A 19,924-nucleotide genomic window follows, 5' to 3' on the forward strand; every position below is an offset into this window, starting at 1 on the left:
ACTTCCAGGTGAAAAATCCAAGTCCACAAAACCAGTTCTAAAGCTGAACCAGGTTATTTCATCTCTCTCACAGCTTTGCATTTCATTAGAGTTTACATGCTGTTGTAACATTAATTTTGGATTCTCAAAATCCTCTTTCCGCCAACTCATCTCATTTAACATTGCCAAATCTGTCTATCTCACAAAACGGACTTTTTCCACCAATGCCAAACAGCCAAGTTTGATCCCTAACATCTATTGGTGTTCGTACAACTAAATGGCTACAAACACTTTGACACAGCAAACATGCATACACAGTGTCTCACTGTGCATATAACCTGAGGACTACAAATTCCATCCTACAGTGGGACTTATGAGCAAATACTCACATGCAAATATTCCTGGCCACCCACGGGGAGGGGAGGGGGAAATGCAGAAACAAGAAACAACAAAGTGACTCAAGTTCCATCAATACAGGTATAATTTATAAGTGAATAACTGAACAGCGGTTAAATCTGAAGGCACCAAACAAATTTGAGCTAATGCCTTAAGATGGCGATTACCTTTCTCTCCAACAGCCTAGTTTATTTTGGGATTACTTAAGAGTTAAACAGCTGTACAAATCTCACAGACAAATTCATCCATAATCTCTTTTTAATTCCACTGTGCCTGGCTGGCAAAAGACAAAATCCTTGCCGTACCTAGCACCATAAGAAAGCATGACCTGGGTCAGGGCAAGAGAACAAGACAAAACACATAGTTAGAAGGAGCTAAGAGGTACTTATCCTCATAACAGTCAATCCTATTTGTTTGCTTACGGAAAAGTCACTTGTGAGATTGCTATCCTGAAAAGCCAAATAAACGTGGCACAAACAACATATTTAATACAAATCATATTACAGAAGGATATTGACAAGCTGGAATGTGTGCAGACATCTGGAAACCAAGCCTAATGAGAAACGGTTGTGGGAGTTGGGTATGTTTAGCCTGGAAAAGAGGAGACTGAGAGGAGATATGATAGCCATCTTCAAATATCTAAAGGGATGTCACATTCCCTTAGATGGAGATGTGGAGCAAGCTTATTTTCTCCTGCTTGGTCTGATGGTAAGAGCTGTTTGACAGTGGAACAGACTTCCATGAGAGGTGGTGGGCTCTCCTTCCTTGGAGGGTTTTAAGCAGAGGTTGGATGACCACTGATAATTGATGCTTGAGATTCCTGCATGACAGGGGGATGGACTAGATGACCCTTCCAACTCTACAATTATTTGAAGACAAGCCCCCACTACCCTTCCTACATATTTGCTAGTTTTTATGGGAAGGATGAAGCAAAGTGTTCATAACAAGTGTGGAAAAACAAATCTGAAGATATTTAAAAGCCACCACCTAACCTGTTTTGTAATGAAAGCACAGAACTTCTTACAAAAGGTTTATAAATATTTCACAGGGTGTTCGAAACCAATTTGTGTGCTGTCTTATCGGCAAAGCTCTTCTCTTCGGGCACTATGCCCATCAGCAGAGGGGAAGTTGCTTAACAGAAATCTCCTTTCTAATTAAAATGAAATTAAGAACTCAGCCATCCTGCTGCATTGTGTGGAAAGTGTTTGAACCCAAGTCCTTTTCTACTGTTTCTGTTTTTATTTCCTCTTGGGATGCTTCTCTCACATATCCACATCACATACACCATCTGACCATCACTATTTCACAGTGATCCTGCATGCACACATAAAACTGATTCTAAGTTGCGTCATTCCTGATAAACTGCAGTACACAAACAGTCTTTCCCCCCTTAAGCTGCACATGATCTGCAGAAAGTTGGTCTGGTCTGGTAGAGGCAAATCTTGATTAACTCAGAACCACCAAATTATGTATACAAATCCATTTTAAAACAGATTCCTCCTCCATCCCTGCTTGCACTACATGCGGGATGGAGATAACATGTGGTTGGTGAGAAACAAAGAGGGGGAATGGTCAAAGGGCACTCAAAGATTAGTATTAACTAAAAAAAAGTATAGAGAAGGACCTGGAAAAAAAGTCACACAGCCTAAGTCCAACTTCCTCTGGTTTCTATTATCCACATCAGCTAACAGCTCTGCCAGAGGATCACATCTAGCCCTGGAATATATGAAGTAATAATAAAGAGGGGAAATGCCTTTGAGCATGTGTACAGTGGAGAGAGGAACAACAAGCAAAGTAGAACAGCAAGTCAGCAAATATAGGAACTCCATTTCAGTTACTAAATTTCACGCGAAAGAGTGATAGTCAATCAATCTGGATTGGCTGAGTACCAAATGAAATATCAGTTTCCTAGGCAGTTCTCAACTCAAGCCTGCCTCTTGTTTAAAACATTCCTTCAATGCAGCACTGCATGTTCTCTCATGTGTGTATATATATAATGCCCATCAACTCCAAACAAGTTCCATAAAAGCAGAGCTATGTGTATCAACAATTTAGTTGAGATGCTGCAGCTTGCAAAGCTTTTGAATTAAACCTATTTGTGTGTATTTGTACATATTATTTAGCTTCCACTAGCCACAGAGAGCATGTAGGGTATATATAGAGGCATATTCAGTAGACAGCTCATACTTGGGACTACACTATCAACAAAGGCCTTCACAAAAGGCTCCTAAATAATCTTAGCTGTCGCGGTATAAGAGGACAGTCAGGACCTCTTAATAGCTTTGCAACTTTCCAAGAAGCAGGGAGCACAAATAAAGGAACTGCTTTCACAATGGAGCTAAAGTAAGCAGCATAGACCCTCCAAGGATGGGCGTGAGCATCCAAGTCTGTGGATGTCACTGAATTATTAATCTTGCGCTTACCCATATATTTTCCATAAATAAAAATAGCTGGAGAATTTTCAGCAGAAAAATGGCATGAGGGAAAAGGTTAAGTTCCCCTCTTCCTCCGTCCTGTTTAAAGACAACAAAAACAAACTTCATATTGCAGTCTCAGCAGCTGCATTGTATAATTGTTTTAAAAAAGAAGTCTCTCCCCCCCCCCCCGCAAAGTTACAGAACTATGCATGACTCGTAATTCCAACTTTAGCAACCTCCAGAATCCTCTCAACCTCAAAATGTTACATTCACTTTGCATTCAGGCAGTTGGTCGCAGCTGTCACAGTGCAGAGCAGCTTCCCTCCTTATTCTATGCTACTGTGACAATTTTGCTTTTTAAAAAGGATTTGAAATAATGGGTTCCTCACACAATCACTTACCACAAGGTTACCTTCACCTTAGCAACTGCCCTCTCCAAGTCAACTTCAACACCCTTTCTTTGTGAGCCAGATCAAGCTATGGTTGAAATTTCCATCCTGTTTCAGACTGTCTACAGGTTTAAAGTACATACACACACTGCACTGAAATTACCCTTTCTGTTTCTCTTCTCTCCCTAGAGAAACCTTGAGACTTTTAATTACCTGTTTCTTTTCCTGTCTATCATAAATACAGCTTCCTAACTAATTTTCAAGGGTTCTTTACATCTTGCTATAGATTACAAAGGGGCTTTTCTTTCCCACCAGGTCGTTACTAGACGTGAGTAGCCCGTGATGTGACTTTTAAATCTGTGCCTTTCTTTTGTCTCCCAGGAAACACAGCAGAACCATGTTGGTAGAATGGAGGTTGTTTACTCTCCACAGTTTCTTTCGCCCCTTCCTCCCAATAATGTAGATAAAATCTACACAACTCTCTCTCCCCCTCTCTCTCTCTCTGCATCCACATTAACATGTCAGACAGGCAAGATAATTTCTCATCACTTGGTAGGGGGTAAACACAGCAGATTACAAGATAATACTAAGGCAGCCTATTCTAACATCGATAACTCATCTTAGCTCATTCAGTCTTGCATATACATTAGGTTTAAGTCTGCTGTATATCATGATTCACTATAAAGAGCTGAGGCACACAAGACATAATTAAATCCAAGCTTTGAACTGAAGAATATCACATCCTTAACTCTGTGCACATTAAGGGCAAGAGATCAGGACTGAGCCTATGAGGAGCCATGGAGGCAAGCATTAGCACACATTAGTCACCAGAACCACATCCAAGGCTGAGACCTGAGTCTTCAAGATACTGCCTAAGTAAAGATGTCCACATTATCCTAGGGAATCATGAGACCCAGCTGATTGCTTTTTCCTGATGAAAGCTAAGATTTTGAGGACGTAAAATCCTGAAACAGATTCCACATGCTAAGCAACATCCATTCTTGTGAAATAGTAACAGTCTTGACTACACAAATAACATCAGCCAACCTTTCCTGGGCAACTTTACATCAGAGTTTCCTAGACACATCATGTTGTGAATAGAATGTACATAAAGTGGTACCTCGGGTTAAGTACTTAATTCGTTCCGGAGGTCCGTTCTTAACCTGAAACTGTTCTTAACCTGAAGCACCACTTTAGCTAATGAGGCCTCCTGCTGCCGCCGCGCCGCCGGAACATGATTTCTGTTCTTAACCTGAGGTACTATTTCTGGGTTACCGGAGTCTGTAACCTGAAGCGTATGTAACCTGAAGCATATGTAACCCTAGGTACCACTGTATATCTAAACATTATTGTATACCTACATAAGAATCCTGGTTCAACCAAAGCAAGAATAATGCATTTATATTTAAATGTTCAATCTCCTAAACTCCGTGTGTTCTCCTTAGAGATGGTGATGGTGACAATTAACATTTTTATGCCACATAACTGTATATGGGTCTTCTGGTTCTTCTTTAATCCTCACCATAACCTTATGAGGTAAGTTAGACTGAGTGACAGTAACTGCCTCAGGATCAGCCAGTTAAGTTTCATTAAGAATCTCACCCTGAGTATCCCTGCTCCTAGTCTAATGCTCTAACCCTCACACCACACTATTTTCAACACTACATAATTAATTCCAGATTTATAGGTAGTGAAGCTCTATCTGAGACAAAACAGACTAATGTCAAATCATATATGCATGTATATATTAAAAATGAGAAAAATGCAGTATTTGCTCATAATGCATCCTCAACCATGGGCAAATCACCAGCTTTTGACTTTGAAGCGGCCTCATTATTGGAAACTGCCATAACGTTTATTGATCATTTACTCAGGTGATTTATAACCCACTCTTCATAAAATAACTCCCACAGTTGAGTACAACACAGAAATGTATAACATTGTGTGTATAAAAATAACTATAGTCAAATATAGGTTGCAGTATAAACTCTGTCACAACTACTCCTCCTCTAAAAATTATTACTTTAACATTTTCTTTTGAAAAATATTTATTTTCAGATATTTTCATAAATTCTCAAGGGGTGATTACTACCATCACTCCTGACCACAGGTCATGTTGGTTGAAGCTGATGGGAGTTGGAGCCCAGCAACACCTGACGGGTTTCCCACCACTGGTCTACAGTGAGGGGGAACAACATGGCCAAGAGAGCGTGCATGTCAGGATTATAATTGTAATCAAACATGATTCCAAGATTTTATTTATTAAATTTACACCCCATTCTTCCTCTCAAAGAAGCCCAACAAGAGATAAAATGATTAAAACACCTTAATTTCAATACAGATGCAGCTTGGGAAAGGTCTCCACTTGAAATAATGGTCAAAAGAGGTAGGTCTTCAGTAGGTGCTGAAAAGACAGCCAAGATGGCGCCTGTCTGATATGCAAGGGCAGGGAATTCCAAGGGGCAGGTGCCACAACACTGAAGGCCTGATTCCTACATTGTGCAGAATGGACTTCCTGATGAGAAAGTATCTGCAGGAGGTCCTCCACCTGCAGAACATAGTGATAGATTGCATATATAAGGGGTAAGATTATCTTTCAGGTATTCTGGACACATGCTGTACAGAGATGTACACACCAAAACCAGCACCGTGAACTTAGCCTGGTAAGCTAACTGGTGGGCAGTGCGATTCCATCAGCAGTGGAGGTAGAAGATAAAGGACCCCTGTACAGTTAAGTCCAGTCAAAGGTGACTATGGGGGTGCAGTGCTCATCTCGCTTTCAGGCAGAGGGAGCTGGCATTTGTCCACAGACAGCTTTCTGGGTCATGTGGCCAGCATAACTAAATCACTTCTGGCACAACAGGACACCTTGATGAGTGCCAGAGCGCATGGAAACGCCATTTACCTTTCCACCGCAGCGGTACCTATTTATCTACTTGCACTGCTGTGCTTTCGAACTGCTAGGTTGGCAGGAGCTGGGACAGGGCAACGGGAGCTCATGCGGATTCAAATAGCCAACCTTCTGATCAGTGGGGGTAATGTGTTGGCAATATCCCTACCTCACTGAGCAACTGACCTGACATTGCAGCTTCTGGAACAAACTCAAAGGCCTTTCCACCTTAACGGAAAATAATATGTGCATTACACAGACATAATGAATTAGGCAGTGCTGAACTGTTTCCACAGCCAGACAGGCTTGGCCCAGAGGCCCACTGTTGAGGCAATGTGAGCTGCTTGCCTCGAGTGACGGAAGTCTTGCCTCTGATGCCCATTCCAAAATCTCCCTGGAAGCTGGTGCTGATGCCAGCACTTCACAGGCAGCAGCACACAATTCAGGTAAGAAAGGTGTGGTACCAGCATGATGGGGGCAGAGGGGCGCACGTTCCCATTTCACCTCAAGTGGTGAAACAGGATGCATCACCCCTGCAGTCAAAAGTGTTGTAGCAGCAGAGGTCTCGCTACCACCACTACTGGCATTTCAAAGCCACCAGATCTAAACTACTTGGCTGTGGTTCATCACAGGCTAGTTCCAGCACTGAAGATCCAGGTGATTTACCCCTACAAGCTAAGGGTTCCTCTCTCTCTTTGCAACTCCTCGGGTTTTCTACAACAAGCAAAGGAAGGCAATTGGTGTTTCTATCAGACACCCAGAATCATCCAGTACTGTAACCATCCAATGTTCATTTGATTTCTTTATATTTAGGTCTCTCTTAGAAAGCTCAGAACAGCTGACATGGAGCGAGCAATAGTCTACCATGCAGGCACCACACCCACGTGTCTTCAGCAACAATATAGAGTCTTGTTTTTCAAAGAAGGAAAACACTCACACACATATCTGGCACCACAAGCAAGCTGATAATACTATGCTGCAGACTTTTCTTAAAATGGCTAATGCTGCTTGGGTCTATCAGTGCTACCATAGAGAGTTCTCCAAAACAGCTTCCATTTGTTGCAACCCAGGAGCATACATTAAAGAGGAAATGTTGTATAACACCTTGGCAAACTGCCAGGTCCAACAGAATCTTGGAAATGGAACAGAATTTTTGCAGTGATGTATTCTGGCTGTTTCCGCCTCCACTCCCCAGCCACTCTTGCTGCTGCTGCAAATGGAAGACTGTCTTAAAAATGCATCTCTCACACCCATAGATCCAAATACCTCTAGCACTGCAAGTCCACACCTCCTGCTGCCTTTTCAGAGGAGATGATGAATGCTTCTTCTTAGGTCTCCAACACACCTTTTGTTTCAGCCACTTGTCACTGTCCCAACCTGTAGATATGCCTGCATACCCATGCTGTGTCTCACAACTATCCCAATTTGGCATTCCTGTGCAGCATTCATTCTCACCAGGGTTCTTTTGAAGCCATAGTTTCCTTATCTGTTCCTGACATGGGCAATGTTTCAATGAATCACAAGCACCTTTGACAAATTTGAAGGAAACCGCTGCTATAAGGCATTACACCTCACTCATACATTTATTTAGCTGCTTTTCCCCCTAGGTATCCTTGTCTGAACAAAATCTACCATACTCGACATGATTCATAGGCATTAGAAGGAAAAGTATTGTAATCCAGGTCTCTTTTTTTATTTTGCTCTGTGTGTTATGCTTATTTCTAAATTGGACACTTAGTCTACCAAGGGCATATTATCCAGTGATGAAGAGACTGCAGAAAACACCCACAGACCCCTTTTTAATGCCCTGGGCATGGACCCAAGTGGAGCCCACAGGCCCAGCCAGGTCCGCCTCCCATGCCAGCTTGCAATTGGTCAATTGTGTAAGCAGGCAGAATGTACCTCCTGGGCAGCAAGCTCAGTTGAGGGACATCCTTTGCCGCCCAGGAAGTGACCTGAAGGAGAAGCCTTCGCTGCCAGATCACAGCATGTGGGAGGAGTGCTGGCCCACAGAGGCGCCCACCTAAGAGGGTGTGCGGACCTGTCATTAAAAAATGGTGAGTTTTGTAACAATGACAAATGGAACCTGGAAGAAACCTGAGAAGGATTGAATATACCCAACCAGATGTAGGCCTGAAAAAGATGTACTACAACAGCAGAGATTTGGAGAGGGAAGATTCACAGATAACCTCAACTGCCTTGATGAGAGAGCAGCAATGTAGAGTTTTCCAAATTCACCTAGCAAATTTGGCAAGCAACTATACAAATACTTAGTCAAAAGAAAGATGTGAAAACTGGGTATTGTACATTGTGTGTGGAAACTTAATTATTTTTCATAGGAAGCTGGCATCATAAAATGGATAGGACCATGACATCTGAACAGGAACTATCCTGTTCCAATCTTACCTTAGCTATGAACTAAGTAGAAGGACTCAAGCAAACCACTCTCCCTCATCCCTAGATCCCCACAAAATCAACTGCTAGTCAACTATACAGTGTGATTGTTAAGGATTGACAAGAAAATTCATCAGTCATTTTGAACCCTTGGGAGAGGGAGAAAGCTACAAATGCTAAATACTGTTGTATAAATGCCATTTAAGAACATACCATGAGTACTAATTTTATGACTGCATTTAAAATCTTATCTGGAGTTTTTAAAGCCTTTTAAGTATCTGATCACTATATATTTGGATGAGGAAGAAAGCTCAAAGCTGTTTTCTTTTAGGAGTGTTAAAATCATGAGTCACAGGGAATCACACTACCTTGCCAAGGAACCTATCAAGGACACAAGTTGTCAGCTCCATTCAAGCCAAGCTTCACAAGGCTAATTGACTTACATTGTAAGGATGCATTGCCCTGACAACCTGGGCATATTCTCTACTAGTGTGCCTAGTTCTTTCTTTTATTTAAATACCACTATGTGAGTTCTGTTTTTGTGCATGTGGACAAATCCTAACTGAGAAAGTCTTTGAAGCATCTGTGATCCTTGGGAGACAACAGCTTTCTGCTTCATTAACTACTCATTTTTATCACATTTCCCCTTCTAAAATGAATGGCAATTTTCTCCTCTTTGGCATTATTACTGTGTTTTTAAAATCCCTCTACATAAATTATAGCTTCCTTTTAAGACCAACACTGTGTGAGCTTGCAAGCTGGAAAAGTAACCTCTTTAACAGACAGTAACCTGCCGGGAATGGGCTGGAGAAGCAATCTTGCCCCAATTAGAAGATTTTAATTTACCTGGCTCCAACAATGAGTTGATTCCTATTGGCATCCAGAGCAAGCTGGGAGAAGTCCCGTACACCTGGATAGCTGAAATTTGAGACCCAAGGCTTCAGATCTGCAAAGAAAATGAAAAAGAAGGGGGGACAATGACACTGTTTCATATGCAATAAATGTTCTATAGAACATTCTGCTAATGGATTTCCAGCTGAAGCTCTATCAATAGATGGTAAATATATAATCCAATCATAGTTTTGGCTTTCTTGGAGTGCAAACCAGTGTAAAAATGTTGCAGGATCATGTGACAGAATTGTAGACAACCCTAGAAGAGTAAACAGCAGTGTCAAATCTGGGAGAATGACAAGTAGGACATTATGGACAAAATTGCTGGCTAGTTGATGACCAAAGACCCTATCCCATCAAAGTGGGTGACTTCTTTTATTTTCAAAATAAAAAAAATCCTTCCAGTAGCACCTTTAAGACCAACTAAGTTAGTTCTTGGTATGAGCTTTCGTGTGCAAGCACACTTCTTCAGATACACTGAAACAGAAGTTGCCAGATCCTTCTATATAGTGAGAAGGTGGGGAGGGGTATTACTCAGAAGGGTGGTGGGAATGGGAGATTGGCAGATAGCTGAGATGAGCCTGCTGACGACTCTTAACGACTGTAATAGGTCTTACAGGAAAAGGCAAGGGGTGAGAAGGTGAGAAATGGCTTAGTCATGTATAATGGGATAAGAATCCAATGTCTTTGTTCAAACCAGGTCTCTCCATGGTTTTAAGTTTGGTAATGAGTTGCAATTCAGCAGCTTCTCTTTCCAGTCTATTTCTGAAATTCCTTTGTAGTAAAACAGCTACTTTGAGATCTTGTATAGAATGTGCTGGGAGATTGAAGTGTTCTCCTACTGGTTTCTCTGTTTTGTGATTCTTGATTCTTTTATTTTGACATGTGGTTGAATATGCCAATCAACTGATCAAGTACGAAGCAAGATGGGACTCCTTTACTGTTAATAATTATATAGATGAGGGTGGTATCCAGTGAATGGGCCTTCTCTGTAAACTTCCCCCACCCAAACCCATATTTGGGACACTCTACCTTAAGAGGCATGCCTAACGCCCATTCTGCTATGATTCCTGCACCAGGTAAAAATGTTTCTGTTCTCTCAGGTATATGGACAGCTTTATTTATATTGTTTTTACAGTTATTCAGCCTGGGCTCTAGTGTGTGCTTTTTATAATTGTTACTGTACTGATACTGCGGATTGTTTAGTGTGTTTTATTAGAGGGGGAGGGAGGGAGGGAGGGAGGGAGAGGGAGGGAGAGAGAATCACTTTCAGACTTCATTATTATAAAGATATACACAGGTCTAATAAAAATCAAGAAAGAAATTTTGGAAAAAGCTATTTGTGTATGCAAGGACAAAAAAACAAAAACAAATAAAAAGCTGTTCTACTCCAAACACGCAGGAATTTAAATGTCAGAAACTGTAATCATGCAGGGGTCAAAGTCATGTAGAAAGCCTACATGGGTCTAGAAAGCTCCGCACTGCAGATCTTCTCTGGTATTAGGAGGATGAGAAGGCCAAGTGACAACTCCCAAGGGATGGAGCCAGCTAGCATATCCTCACTTTCCCCTTGCCTTATTCTAGTTGCATGAGGGCTTTAACCCCTGGATACACTTTTCATCTTTTATAAATCAGTACAACATTCACCTAATGGCTCAGCTAGTTAGAGCACTGTGCTGATAATGCCAACATTGCAGGTTTGATCCCCATATGGGACAGCTGCATATTTCTACATGGCAGGTGGGTGGACGCGATGATCCTTGAGATCCCTTCCGACTCTACAATTATATGATTCTATTATCTAAATATATATTGACATCATTTTCTCTCAGAATAATACTTTGATACTCTTTGTTGCTGAAAACTGTGTCAAAAGTACAAAATCTGGAGGAAAATGGAGTCCAGGAGATGCAAATAAGGTTATTCCACAATTAAATCTAAAGACTGAATTTGTCAAGCATCAGAAATCCAGCAGCAGCAGCAGCAGCAGCAGCAGCAGCAGCAGCAGAAAGGTATTGCCAGTCCCTATAGAAACACACTATTCCTGAAAGGTATTCAGAATACAATTTCTTCTAACTTTGCCTTTAATCCTTAGAGCAAATGACCTTTCCAAATAATAATGGTTCCCTGTGATTCACTTAGCTCTTTTTCCCCCATATAAGAGCTATTCCTATAACCCTGTATCTCACCTTCAGATTTCCGAGGACTAACCCTCCAAATCAAGGTATTGCCTTGCACATAATGTATGGGGTGTCCTGCCCTCCTCTAAAGGTCCACTGCTACACGAGCCAAGATATTCAGGACACCTCAGCAAGTTATCCTAGTGCAGCAGAATCTGCCAGGCAGGTTAATAATGTCCCAACACTGCAGAAGGTGCAAAAAGAAAAGAAAAGAAAAGCTGCCTGCTGTATTCTGCTTGCTAATGAACCCCTGTTTTTAGCATAGATCCTTAGCAGCAAGAAATCTGTCTGAACCTAATCTACGGAAATAACAGGCTTCAGGTAGGTGAGCTGGATAATGTGAACGCTCCCCAGACACCTGGGCATTTATGTTCTCTGATAGGAGGGTCATTTTACAACAATGAACCCTTTTTACAGATGCTGGTCTGATGCCCTAATTTTCTCTTGTCATTTCTTGCCCACGTGAGTGTTCTCCCTCTCCCTGCCTAACCCATTACGATGTCATGGCAGAAAAGATGAGGTGTGTATTTCCTCTCCCCCCCCCCCCACCTTTTCATCATTCACAATCCAACTTCGCCGAGGTTCTGCCATCATCTCTCTTTTTAAATAAACCCTGACAAAATTACAGGTAAAGAATTGTGGGGTGAAAAATACATGCACTGTAGGTAGCTCAATCCTTCCTATGATCGTTCTGAATGTCAGTCAAGCCTGGGAAATAACAGGCAACTGTCCCGATTTCTATTTACGACCGCAGGTGGCAGAGCATATAGAAAAAGCTTTCCCCGATTATTAAATTAAAGGCTGCAAGACATGCATCTCTGTGGCAAAAATTCAGGCCTTTATAGCCGTATCATTGGGAGATGATTAAACACAGCATGGCTCTCTCAGTTAAGAAGACTCAACTACCAGTCATCAGAATTAATGCTGAATACTGCCATCAAGCCTTCCATTGCCTACACCTTTCTGTAAGAGGAAGGGGATAAATTGGGGAGAAAGTAACAACTGAGGAAAGACTTTGGGATTTTTCCATTCACCATATTAAATCTCATTACCTAGGGTCACAGGCATCCCCGAGGGCACTGCACCGCTTTTATCTTAAAGAGCAAGCCTCAAAACCATACGAAGGTAAGTGCTGGAATAGGCCTGCTCTACATTAGATGAAGTTTATACATATGGACTCAATGAACTCTAGAAATTTGCTTACATTTGACCTTTCTTGGAGAGCTGAGCAGTCTCTTTAACTTTGGCTAAAAGCCCTCAGAAACCGGGCCATGTTTACATTTGCAAATGTATCTCTATATAAACACTATGAAAAATTAAAACCAAAACGGCCCAGCCGTGCATCGCTGGAAGCAGGGCAGGAAATCTAAAAATGAACAACTCAGGGCCTATCATCAAGGCTCCCCTTGTGCTTTGACTTTCTAACCCACAATGAGGGGAAAGAGCCATATTTTTCCCCCGCCCTTGCTGTACACTGCTAAGTTTTCTTTTTAATGGGGTTATGGCTTCAAGTAACCACAAAACCAGTGGTGTGATCCAGAATTACAAAATACCTCTATACCCAGACTGGGATACAGTAGACATATTAAAACTTTGAACACTTTTAGATTTGTAGAGAGAAAGGGGGGGGGGGGCAAAAGTAGGCCTACTCTGTGAGGCTAAACCAGTGTGTTGTAGTGTCTAGTGCTGTACTCGGACTGGGAAGACCCAGGTTCAAATATTCACTCAGCCATAAAGCATGCAACTAGTCACTCTTTCTCCCAGACTACAATAGGCTGATGTGGTGTAGTGGTTAAGAGCGGTAGTCTCGTAATCTGGGGAACTGGGTTCGTGTCTCCGCTCCTCCACATGCAGCTGCTGGGCGACCTTGGGCCAGTCACACTTCTTTGAAGTCTCTCAGCCCCACTCACCTCACAGAGTGTTTGTTGTGGGGGAGGAAGGGAAAGGAGAATGTTAGCCGCTTTGAGACTCCTGAAGGGGAGTGAAAGGCGGGATATCAAATTCTTCTTCTTCTTCTTCTTCTTCTTCTTCTTCTTCTTCTTCTTCTTCTTCAACTGCAACTCTAAGCAGATAAAAAGCATTGCCCTGAACTCCTTAAAGGAACGACAGGGCACAAATGCAATAAATAAATAAATACACTTTTATTTTATTTTCAGGCAGAAGGCTAACACAGCCATCTAGATTCTAGAATGTTATGTCTTTGCATCCTATCAGCTGTCCAACTTGTGTATGTTTGAAGGATTTTTTTAAAAAAAGTTACAGCAGAAGTGCCTCTTCAAGAAATCTGACCCATAACAGAACTTTCACGCTGACTTAAGCTCAGTGGCGAAGCTGCATGCTCCAACACCGGGGGCAGAGAGCGTGGCTGACGCGTGTCCAGGGTGTGTGGCACATGTCCTGGGGCTGTGACATGCTGCCTGGCGGGGCAGGGCACGTTGCCCACGGGGGCACGGTGTGTGTCCTGGGGGCGTGGCGCACTGCCCGTGGGGTGTGTGTGTGTGCATCCTGGGGGCGTGGTGTGCTTCCTGCAGGGAGTGGCGCCCAGCACGGTGGGGGTGTCGGGGGCGGCCGCGATGGTACCCCCCTCCCCAATGGTGCCGGGGGCAGTGCAATTCCCCCCCCCGTTCCTCCGCCAGTGCTTAAGCTTGAGGTTAAATCTAAAGGGAAGATCTGTTAAGCATGTTATACTTGGGGGAGTGTGTTATCTTTCTTCTAATGAATCATTTGACTTCTACCCTGCACTTTTGTGAATTAACAAACTGACAGGCATGTGGGTTGTTTGGGTTTTTTAAGGAATTGTATACCACTTTGAGTGTGAGGAGAAATGTCACAAGCCCATCTTCCCCTGTGCTTGTTCTCCATTTCAAAATTGCAGAGATAAAATGCAAAGCACGCGTGGTCAAGTGCAGTACAAGAGACGAAATGAGAAATCCCACCAGCTGAAATGTATGTGCTCACTTTGCTTTAAATTGTCTTGCCAACTAGAATAGGTGATGGCCAATTCACAAGGCCAATAGGTGTTTCTCAACAAGTGGTGTATGCATGCACTGTTAAGCCTTGCCACGGGATGGAAGTGGTTAAGCGATCAAGTTGCCTGAGTAATTAAGCAACCGGATCAACTGTTCCACCACTCAGGTATTACGTACATTTGTGATCCCAGAGTTTGCTTCATATGAATTTGGCCCATATGCCAGTTGTTTTCTGGAGCATCTTGGTGTTTGTTTGGGTGTTAGCAGAACAAGATTAAGGAAGCAATTGACTGGGCTGCTCTTGGCTTTTGAGGGCTAACTGGCCTGGAAAAGAAGAAGAGTGAAGAGTGTTTCTGGCAAGCGCATTACTCGCATCCACAGCCCGTGGATGAGCAGCAATCTGCATTTCCAAATCCTCAGCAGTCCAGCATTTAAGACAGGAGTCCTTTAGGAATCATATACTAATCCTGGGAGTAGGTTCCAAGTACATCCTGTTCTGCTCTAGAAGAGTTGAGCGTTCTTGAAACAGCAATTAAATTTTGTCCTTCAGACTCATTTTCATAATCTGTGTTCTTTGCTGAACTTTACAACATGACAAAAACAAAGTGCGAGACTGGCTTCATTACTACCAGATAATGGAGGCATATAATTTGGATAAGAAAATTGGCTTCCAGGTGGAAAAATCAAAATTAGAAACAGAACTGTTAGAACCCAATACTAAGACTTTGTCAAGGATGTATAACTTGTTGTTGAAATGGAATACTCAGGATGAAACAGTGAAATCTGCTATGATTAAATGGGCACAAGATGTTGGACATAATATCATGTTTGCTGACTGGGAACAGTTATGGACCACAGGTATGAAGTTTACGGCATGTAATGTCCTAAGAGAGAATATTATGAAAATGATATACAGGTGGTACATGACCCCAGTCAAGCTTGCAAAAATCTATCATTTGCCCGACAATAAATGTTGGAAATGTAAAGAAACTGAAGGTACTTTTTTTCACCTTTGGTGGACGTGCCCAAAGATTAAGGCTTTCTGGGAAATGATATATAATGAATTGAAAAAGGTATTTAAATATACCTTCTTGAAGAAACCAGAGGCCTTTCTCCTGGGCATAGTCGGCCAATTGGTGCCAAAGAAGGATAGAACTTTCTTTATGTATGCCACAACAGCAGCAAGAATACTTACTGCAAAGTATTGGAAGACACAAGACCTACCCACTCTGGAAGAATGGCAGATGAAGGTGATGGACTACATGGAATTAGCGGAAATGACTGGCAGAATCCGAGACCAGGGAGAAGAGTCGGTGGAAGAAGATTGGAAGAAATTCAAAGATTATCTACAGAAATATTGTAAAATTAATGAATGTTAGAATGATGTTGGATAGTAATTAAGTGGTTTCTAGCTGTAATGGTATAAAAGAATATGAAAAAATGGATTTTTAACAGGTAAAAATTTAATGTTATAATATATTAAGATTAAAGATCAGGATAAATTAAGGAGGGAAAGGAACTGCTGAACTAACAAATTGAACTGGAATACAAAAAAGGGAGGTATGAGGAGGTCCGGGAAACAAGCAAATGAAAGATAAATGATAGAAAGATTGAATTGTTTTTAACTATTTTTATTTTGTATTTTTTCTTCTTTTTCCTTTTTCACTTTGTAATACTGTGAAAACCTTAATAAATATTTATTAAAAAAAAAAAATACAACATGATGTAGTCATGAGAAGTGCCACTCACCATATGCAGAGTGCTTTTCTTGCAACACTGAGCAGGAAAGGTGCATTAACCTCCACTTTATCCTCTTTACCCTTTTCCTATCTCAAAATTCCCCCAGACTGTCATTCCAGGAAATTTTTCAAGCTAGACATTGGAGGTTCACTCCCCCTGTACCTCAAATAAAACACCTTGCCAGCAAGTAGACTAAGCCCTCTTTCTTAGTCATTCACATACACACCCCAATCTCGTATGTGCTCATCCACAGATATTTGGAGGCTCGGATGGTAAATAAAGTTCAGGTGGAGATCAGAGGTAAAAAATAAACTAAATCTCAACTGGCAATAAACTGCAGGCAGTTCATGTGATAGCAGAGTTGCTTATTTACATACCCCAAATTGAGAGCCTACCCTTCCCTCGCTTCAGAGCTCCATCAAGGGCAAAGGTGAAAGCAAAAATGTTTTTAGTCTGAGTTTTGTGAGATTTTAAGCATTCACTGACTGAAAGGTGGGTTTTAAATGAAGAGAAAGGAGATAAGCCTCAAATAGTTTCAGATATTTAGAAATTCCTAGTGAAGGGCTTCAATTCTGCAAGGATGCCAGGATGATGATCCCAGAGCACAGGAATGGCAAAGCACTTATTTCTCCCACCCAACACCTAATGGAGGGAAGAGAGAAGCCTGCATTTTGCAGGCATTGACTGTGCAAGGAAGTTCTCCTCCACACAGTGGATGCCTGCAAAATGCTCCCAGAGCAATGGTTCCCTGACGGACAGTGGGAGCAGACCTTGTTCCTATGAAGCCCTATCTGTACCCACACCACCTTGGTATCAGCTGCAGAGGAGATAGATGTGGTTTGTGAGAAATGGCTTCACGAACCAAATTGGAATTCCTTGTGAGCCAAGTTTGGCCTGCAAGACTGGAAGTTTCCAACCCCAGATGGATAAAGTGCTTGGGCTAGATGGACCAATAGTATTTATACCAATGGTATAAATGCAGCTTCCTATGGTTCCTATAGGGTTGGAACAGGGATTTAATGCTGCATATCTGAGTAAACATGCTTATGATCATAATGTAAATCTATAACACTCACGTGATTTCAATGTCTTGTCATGGTTTTTGTATTGTGAAGTCAGAGGGCACTGGTGTGTTTCAGGGAAAGAATGAATGGAAATGAGTTTGTAAGTAGGAGCTTCTCTCTCTCTCTCTCTCTCTCTCTCTCTCTCTCTCTCTCTTCCTTAGGTTCTCTCCTCTTTCACGGAACACAAGAAGCTGCTTTACTCAACAGAAAGTGTGTTTAGGATTGCGGCCTACAATGTTTACATTTTCTGTAAAAGGAAAGCTAGCCCTCAGTAAGTGTTCATATGGTGGCATGTCAGCACTGAAAGCGTGTAATCTATGAGCTGTCAGCAGATGCTGTAATCCCCCCTGCTGGAGACGGTGCTGAAAGGCGTAATGAAAATAATAAAAACACCTTGAAAGGCATACCACAGAAAGTCAAAAGAAAAGCATCCCCGAGGATACACATCAGCAGCACCTCCAGAAAACCGCCGGCACCTCCGGCAACCCCTTTAATTAGCCTTCAGGCTAGAGATTTATATCAGAGAACATTGTCATAAAATAAAGCTGATTCAACAATAAACACTTTGGTAATAAAGCAAAACATATTATACTGCTGGGCGCCTGCCAGACCCAGTGGGCAAAAATAAATCCTTGCAATGCCCCCCAAACTACAACTGTAGTCTTTGGAGTCACAAGCTCCTTTTGCAACTCTCTTTGTGCATTTCCCACAGAATTTAGCCGTCATTTTTTTTAAAGTACCTCTATTCTATTCCTGCAGACTGACAGCGTCTGTGCATTCACAGAACTGTGAAACTAATTTTCCTCCCTAGTGTTCTAAATAGCTCTGAGCTAAATTCCAGTTTGCCCACTTGCTTCTAAGGTTGACAACATTACCAGCATAGGCTTTTGCTGCTGCTGCTGCTGCTGCTGCTGCTGCTGCTGCTGCTGCTGCTGTTGTTGCTGTTATTTATTTTTATTTAAGGATATTTATACCACCCTTCATCATCCATTTCAGGGCAGTTCACATTATTATAGTAGCAGTAGTAACAGTAATATATTTACAGAATAAACTATGAAGCAAGTAAAAACACCACCGCAATATGAAAACAGCAGGAGACAGAATTGACATAAGTACTGAAAATGTTTTTTAAAGCCTTGGGAAAATAGAAAAAGTCTTTACCGAGCCCCTTAAAGAAATAACAAGGAAGGCCGCAGGCAAGCTTCCCTAGAAAACGAGTTCCGAAGGCAGGATGCTACATTTGGGCGGGGGGAATCTCCCCCTGGTCCCCTCTGGTTTGTGTGAGTGCATCACCAGATACAGCATCACCAGATACATGAATATAATGTATAGGCAGATTTAGAAGTGTTCCTTCAGGTACCGGGCTCCCAAGCCACCTAGGACATTTTAGGGAAGTAACAGAACTTTGAAAACAGTCCTGCAGCCATGGGCAAGATGATCCCAGCAGGTAGTCCCAGGTTCTAACATATTTTCTGTTCCCTCATCACAGACATCCCTTTGCACTCAGACTGCAGCCTACATTCAAGGTTTCCAAAGAAAGTGCTAATGAATTCCAGCTTACTGGTCTAGGGTGGGGTGGAGCTGCTATAAACACATGCTCATCCAATCTTCGAACAGGTATGGGGTTGTCAACCTTTTGGGGCCTATGGGCACATTTGTAAACTGGAGAAACTGTTGCAGCACACACTTAAACCCTAACCAAGCACTCATCACAACCTATGCTATTGGCTTGAACAGAATTCTTCTTTCAAGCCTAATGTCATCAGGGGAGGGTATATTCTGGGAACCAGTGAAAGTCACTAGGGCACACTGGCAATTCCTAGCTCAAGGGAACAGCAGAGATTCAGATGTATCTATTCCTTATACGATGCACTATAAATTGGGCCACACTAATCAGGAAAGGTAGGGAAAGGAAGGGGGGAAGGGTTGGAATCATTATGTGCCAAACCTGACAGCAGAATTCTGTTCTTCCAGACCAGCAAATTTCTGTTTATTCCAGTCCTACTCCCACATCCAACAAACCCCAACAGTTCTAGTAGGTTATCCCCAACTAAATCACAGAGTGATCCACTGACAGTAGTATACATAGCTAACTTAGGTCCATGATTTCAATGGGTCTACTTGGATAATGATTTAGTCAGAGACTACCCACTTACTTACTTGGCATTATCAATCCCATTATGGGTATTTTTAGTTCTGGAAAGACTGGGAAAGGACATGGGGAAAGGGCAAGCTAGTATTTTACAGGCTATGGAAGATATGCACAAATTGCTTCTTTTATTACTGTTTCCATTCGCTTGCTTTGACATTTCACAATGGCAGATATTTGTGTAACTTGTTCAATTTTGCAACCTCCACCTAATGTGGTATCCTATCTCAACTAATGGGGCCAGATTCAACTAACAGGTCTTGCTAGCAGCAGCCTGCACAAGTTTGCCAGCTAGTACAATAGGGTTTCCTCCCCTTTTCCCTCTGCCCCTCCAAATTGGCTTGTGGGGAGGGGTTAGGAAAAACGCCAGAACAAAATGAGGGGGGAGGTGAAGACAGATCATTCCTCAGACAAGCAAAAATGTTTGCGCTATAGGAGTCATCCCTTAGTGTTAGGCTAAATTCCT

At 42.1% G+C, this 19,924-nt stretch overlaps 1 protein-coding gene across 10 annotated transcripts in view; it reads right to left on the reverse strand.

Moving 5' to 3' along the window:
* The window catches only part of SEMA5B (semaphorin 5B), a 355,160-nt gene that overhangs the window by 131,750 nt on the left and 203,486 nt on the right, over positions 1 to 19,924 (reverse strand). For all 10 annotated transcript variants that reach the window (XM_081006115.1, XM_081006112.1, XM_081006113.1 and 7 more), the window contains one exon: positions 9,312 to 9,411. In XM_081006115.1, the coding sequence (XP_080862241.1) occupies positions 9,312 to 9,411 (100 nt within the window). The remainder of the gene's footprint in view (positions 1 to 9,311; positions 9,412 to 19,924) is intronic.

This window comes from Podarcis pityusensis (assembly GCF_964106645.2).
Source record: "Podarcis pityusensis genome assembly, chromosome: 1".
Lineage (NCBI taxonomy): Eukaryota > Metazoa > Chordata > Lepidosauria > Squamata > Lacertidae > Podarcis > Podarcis pityusensis.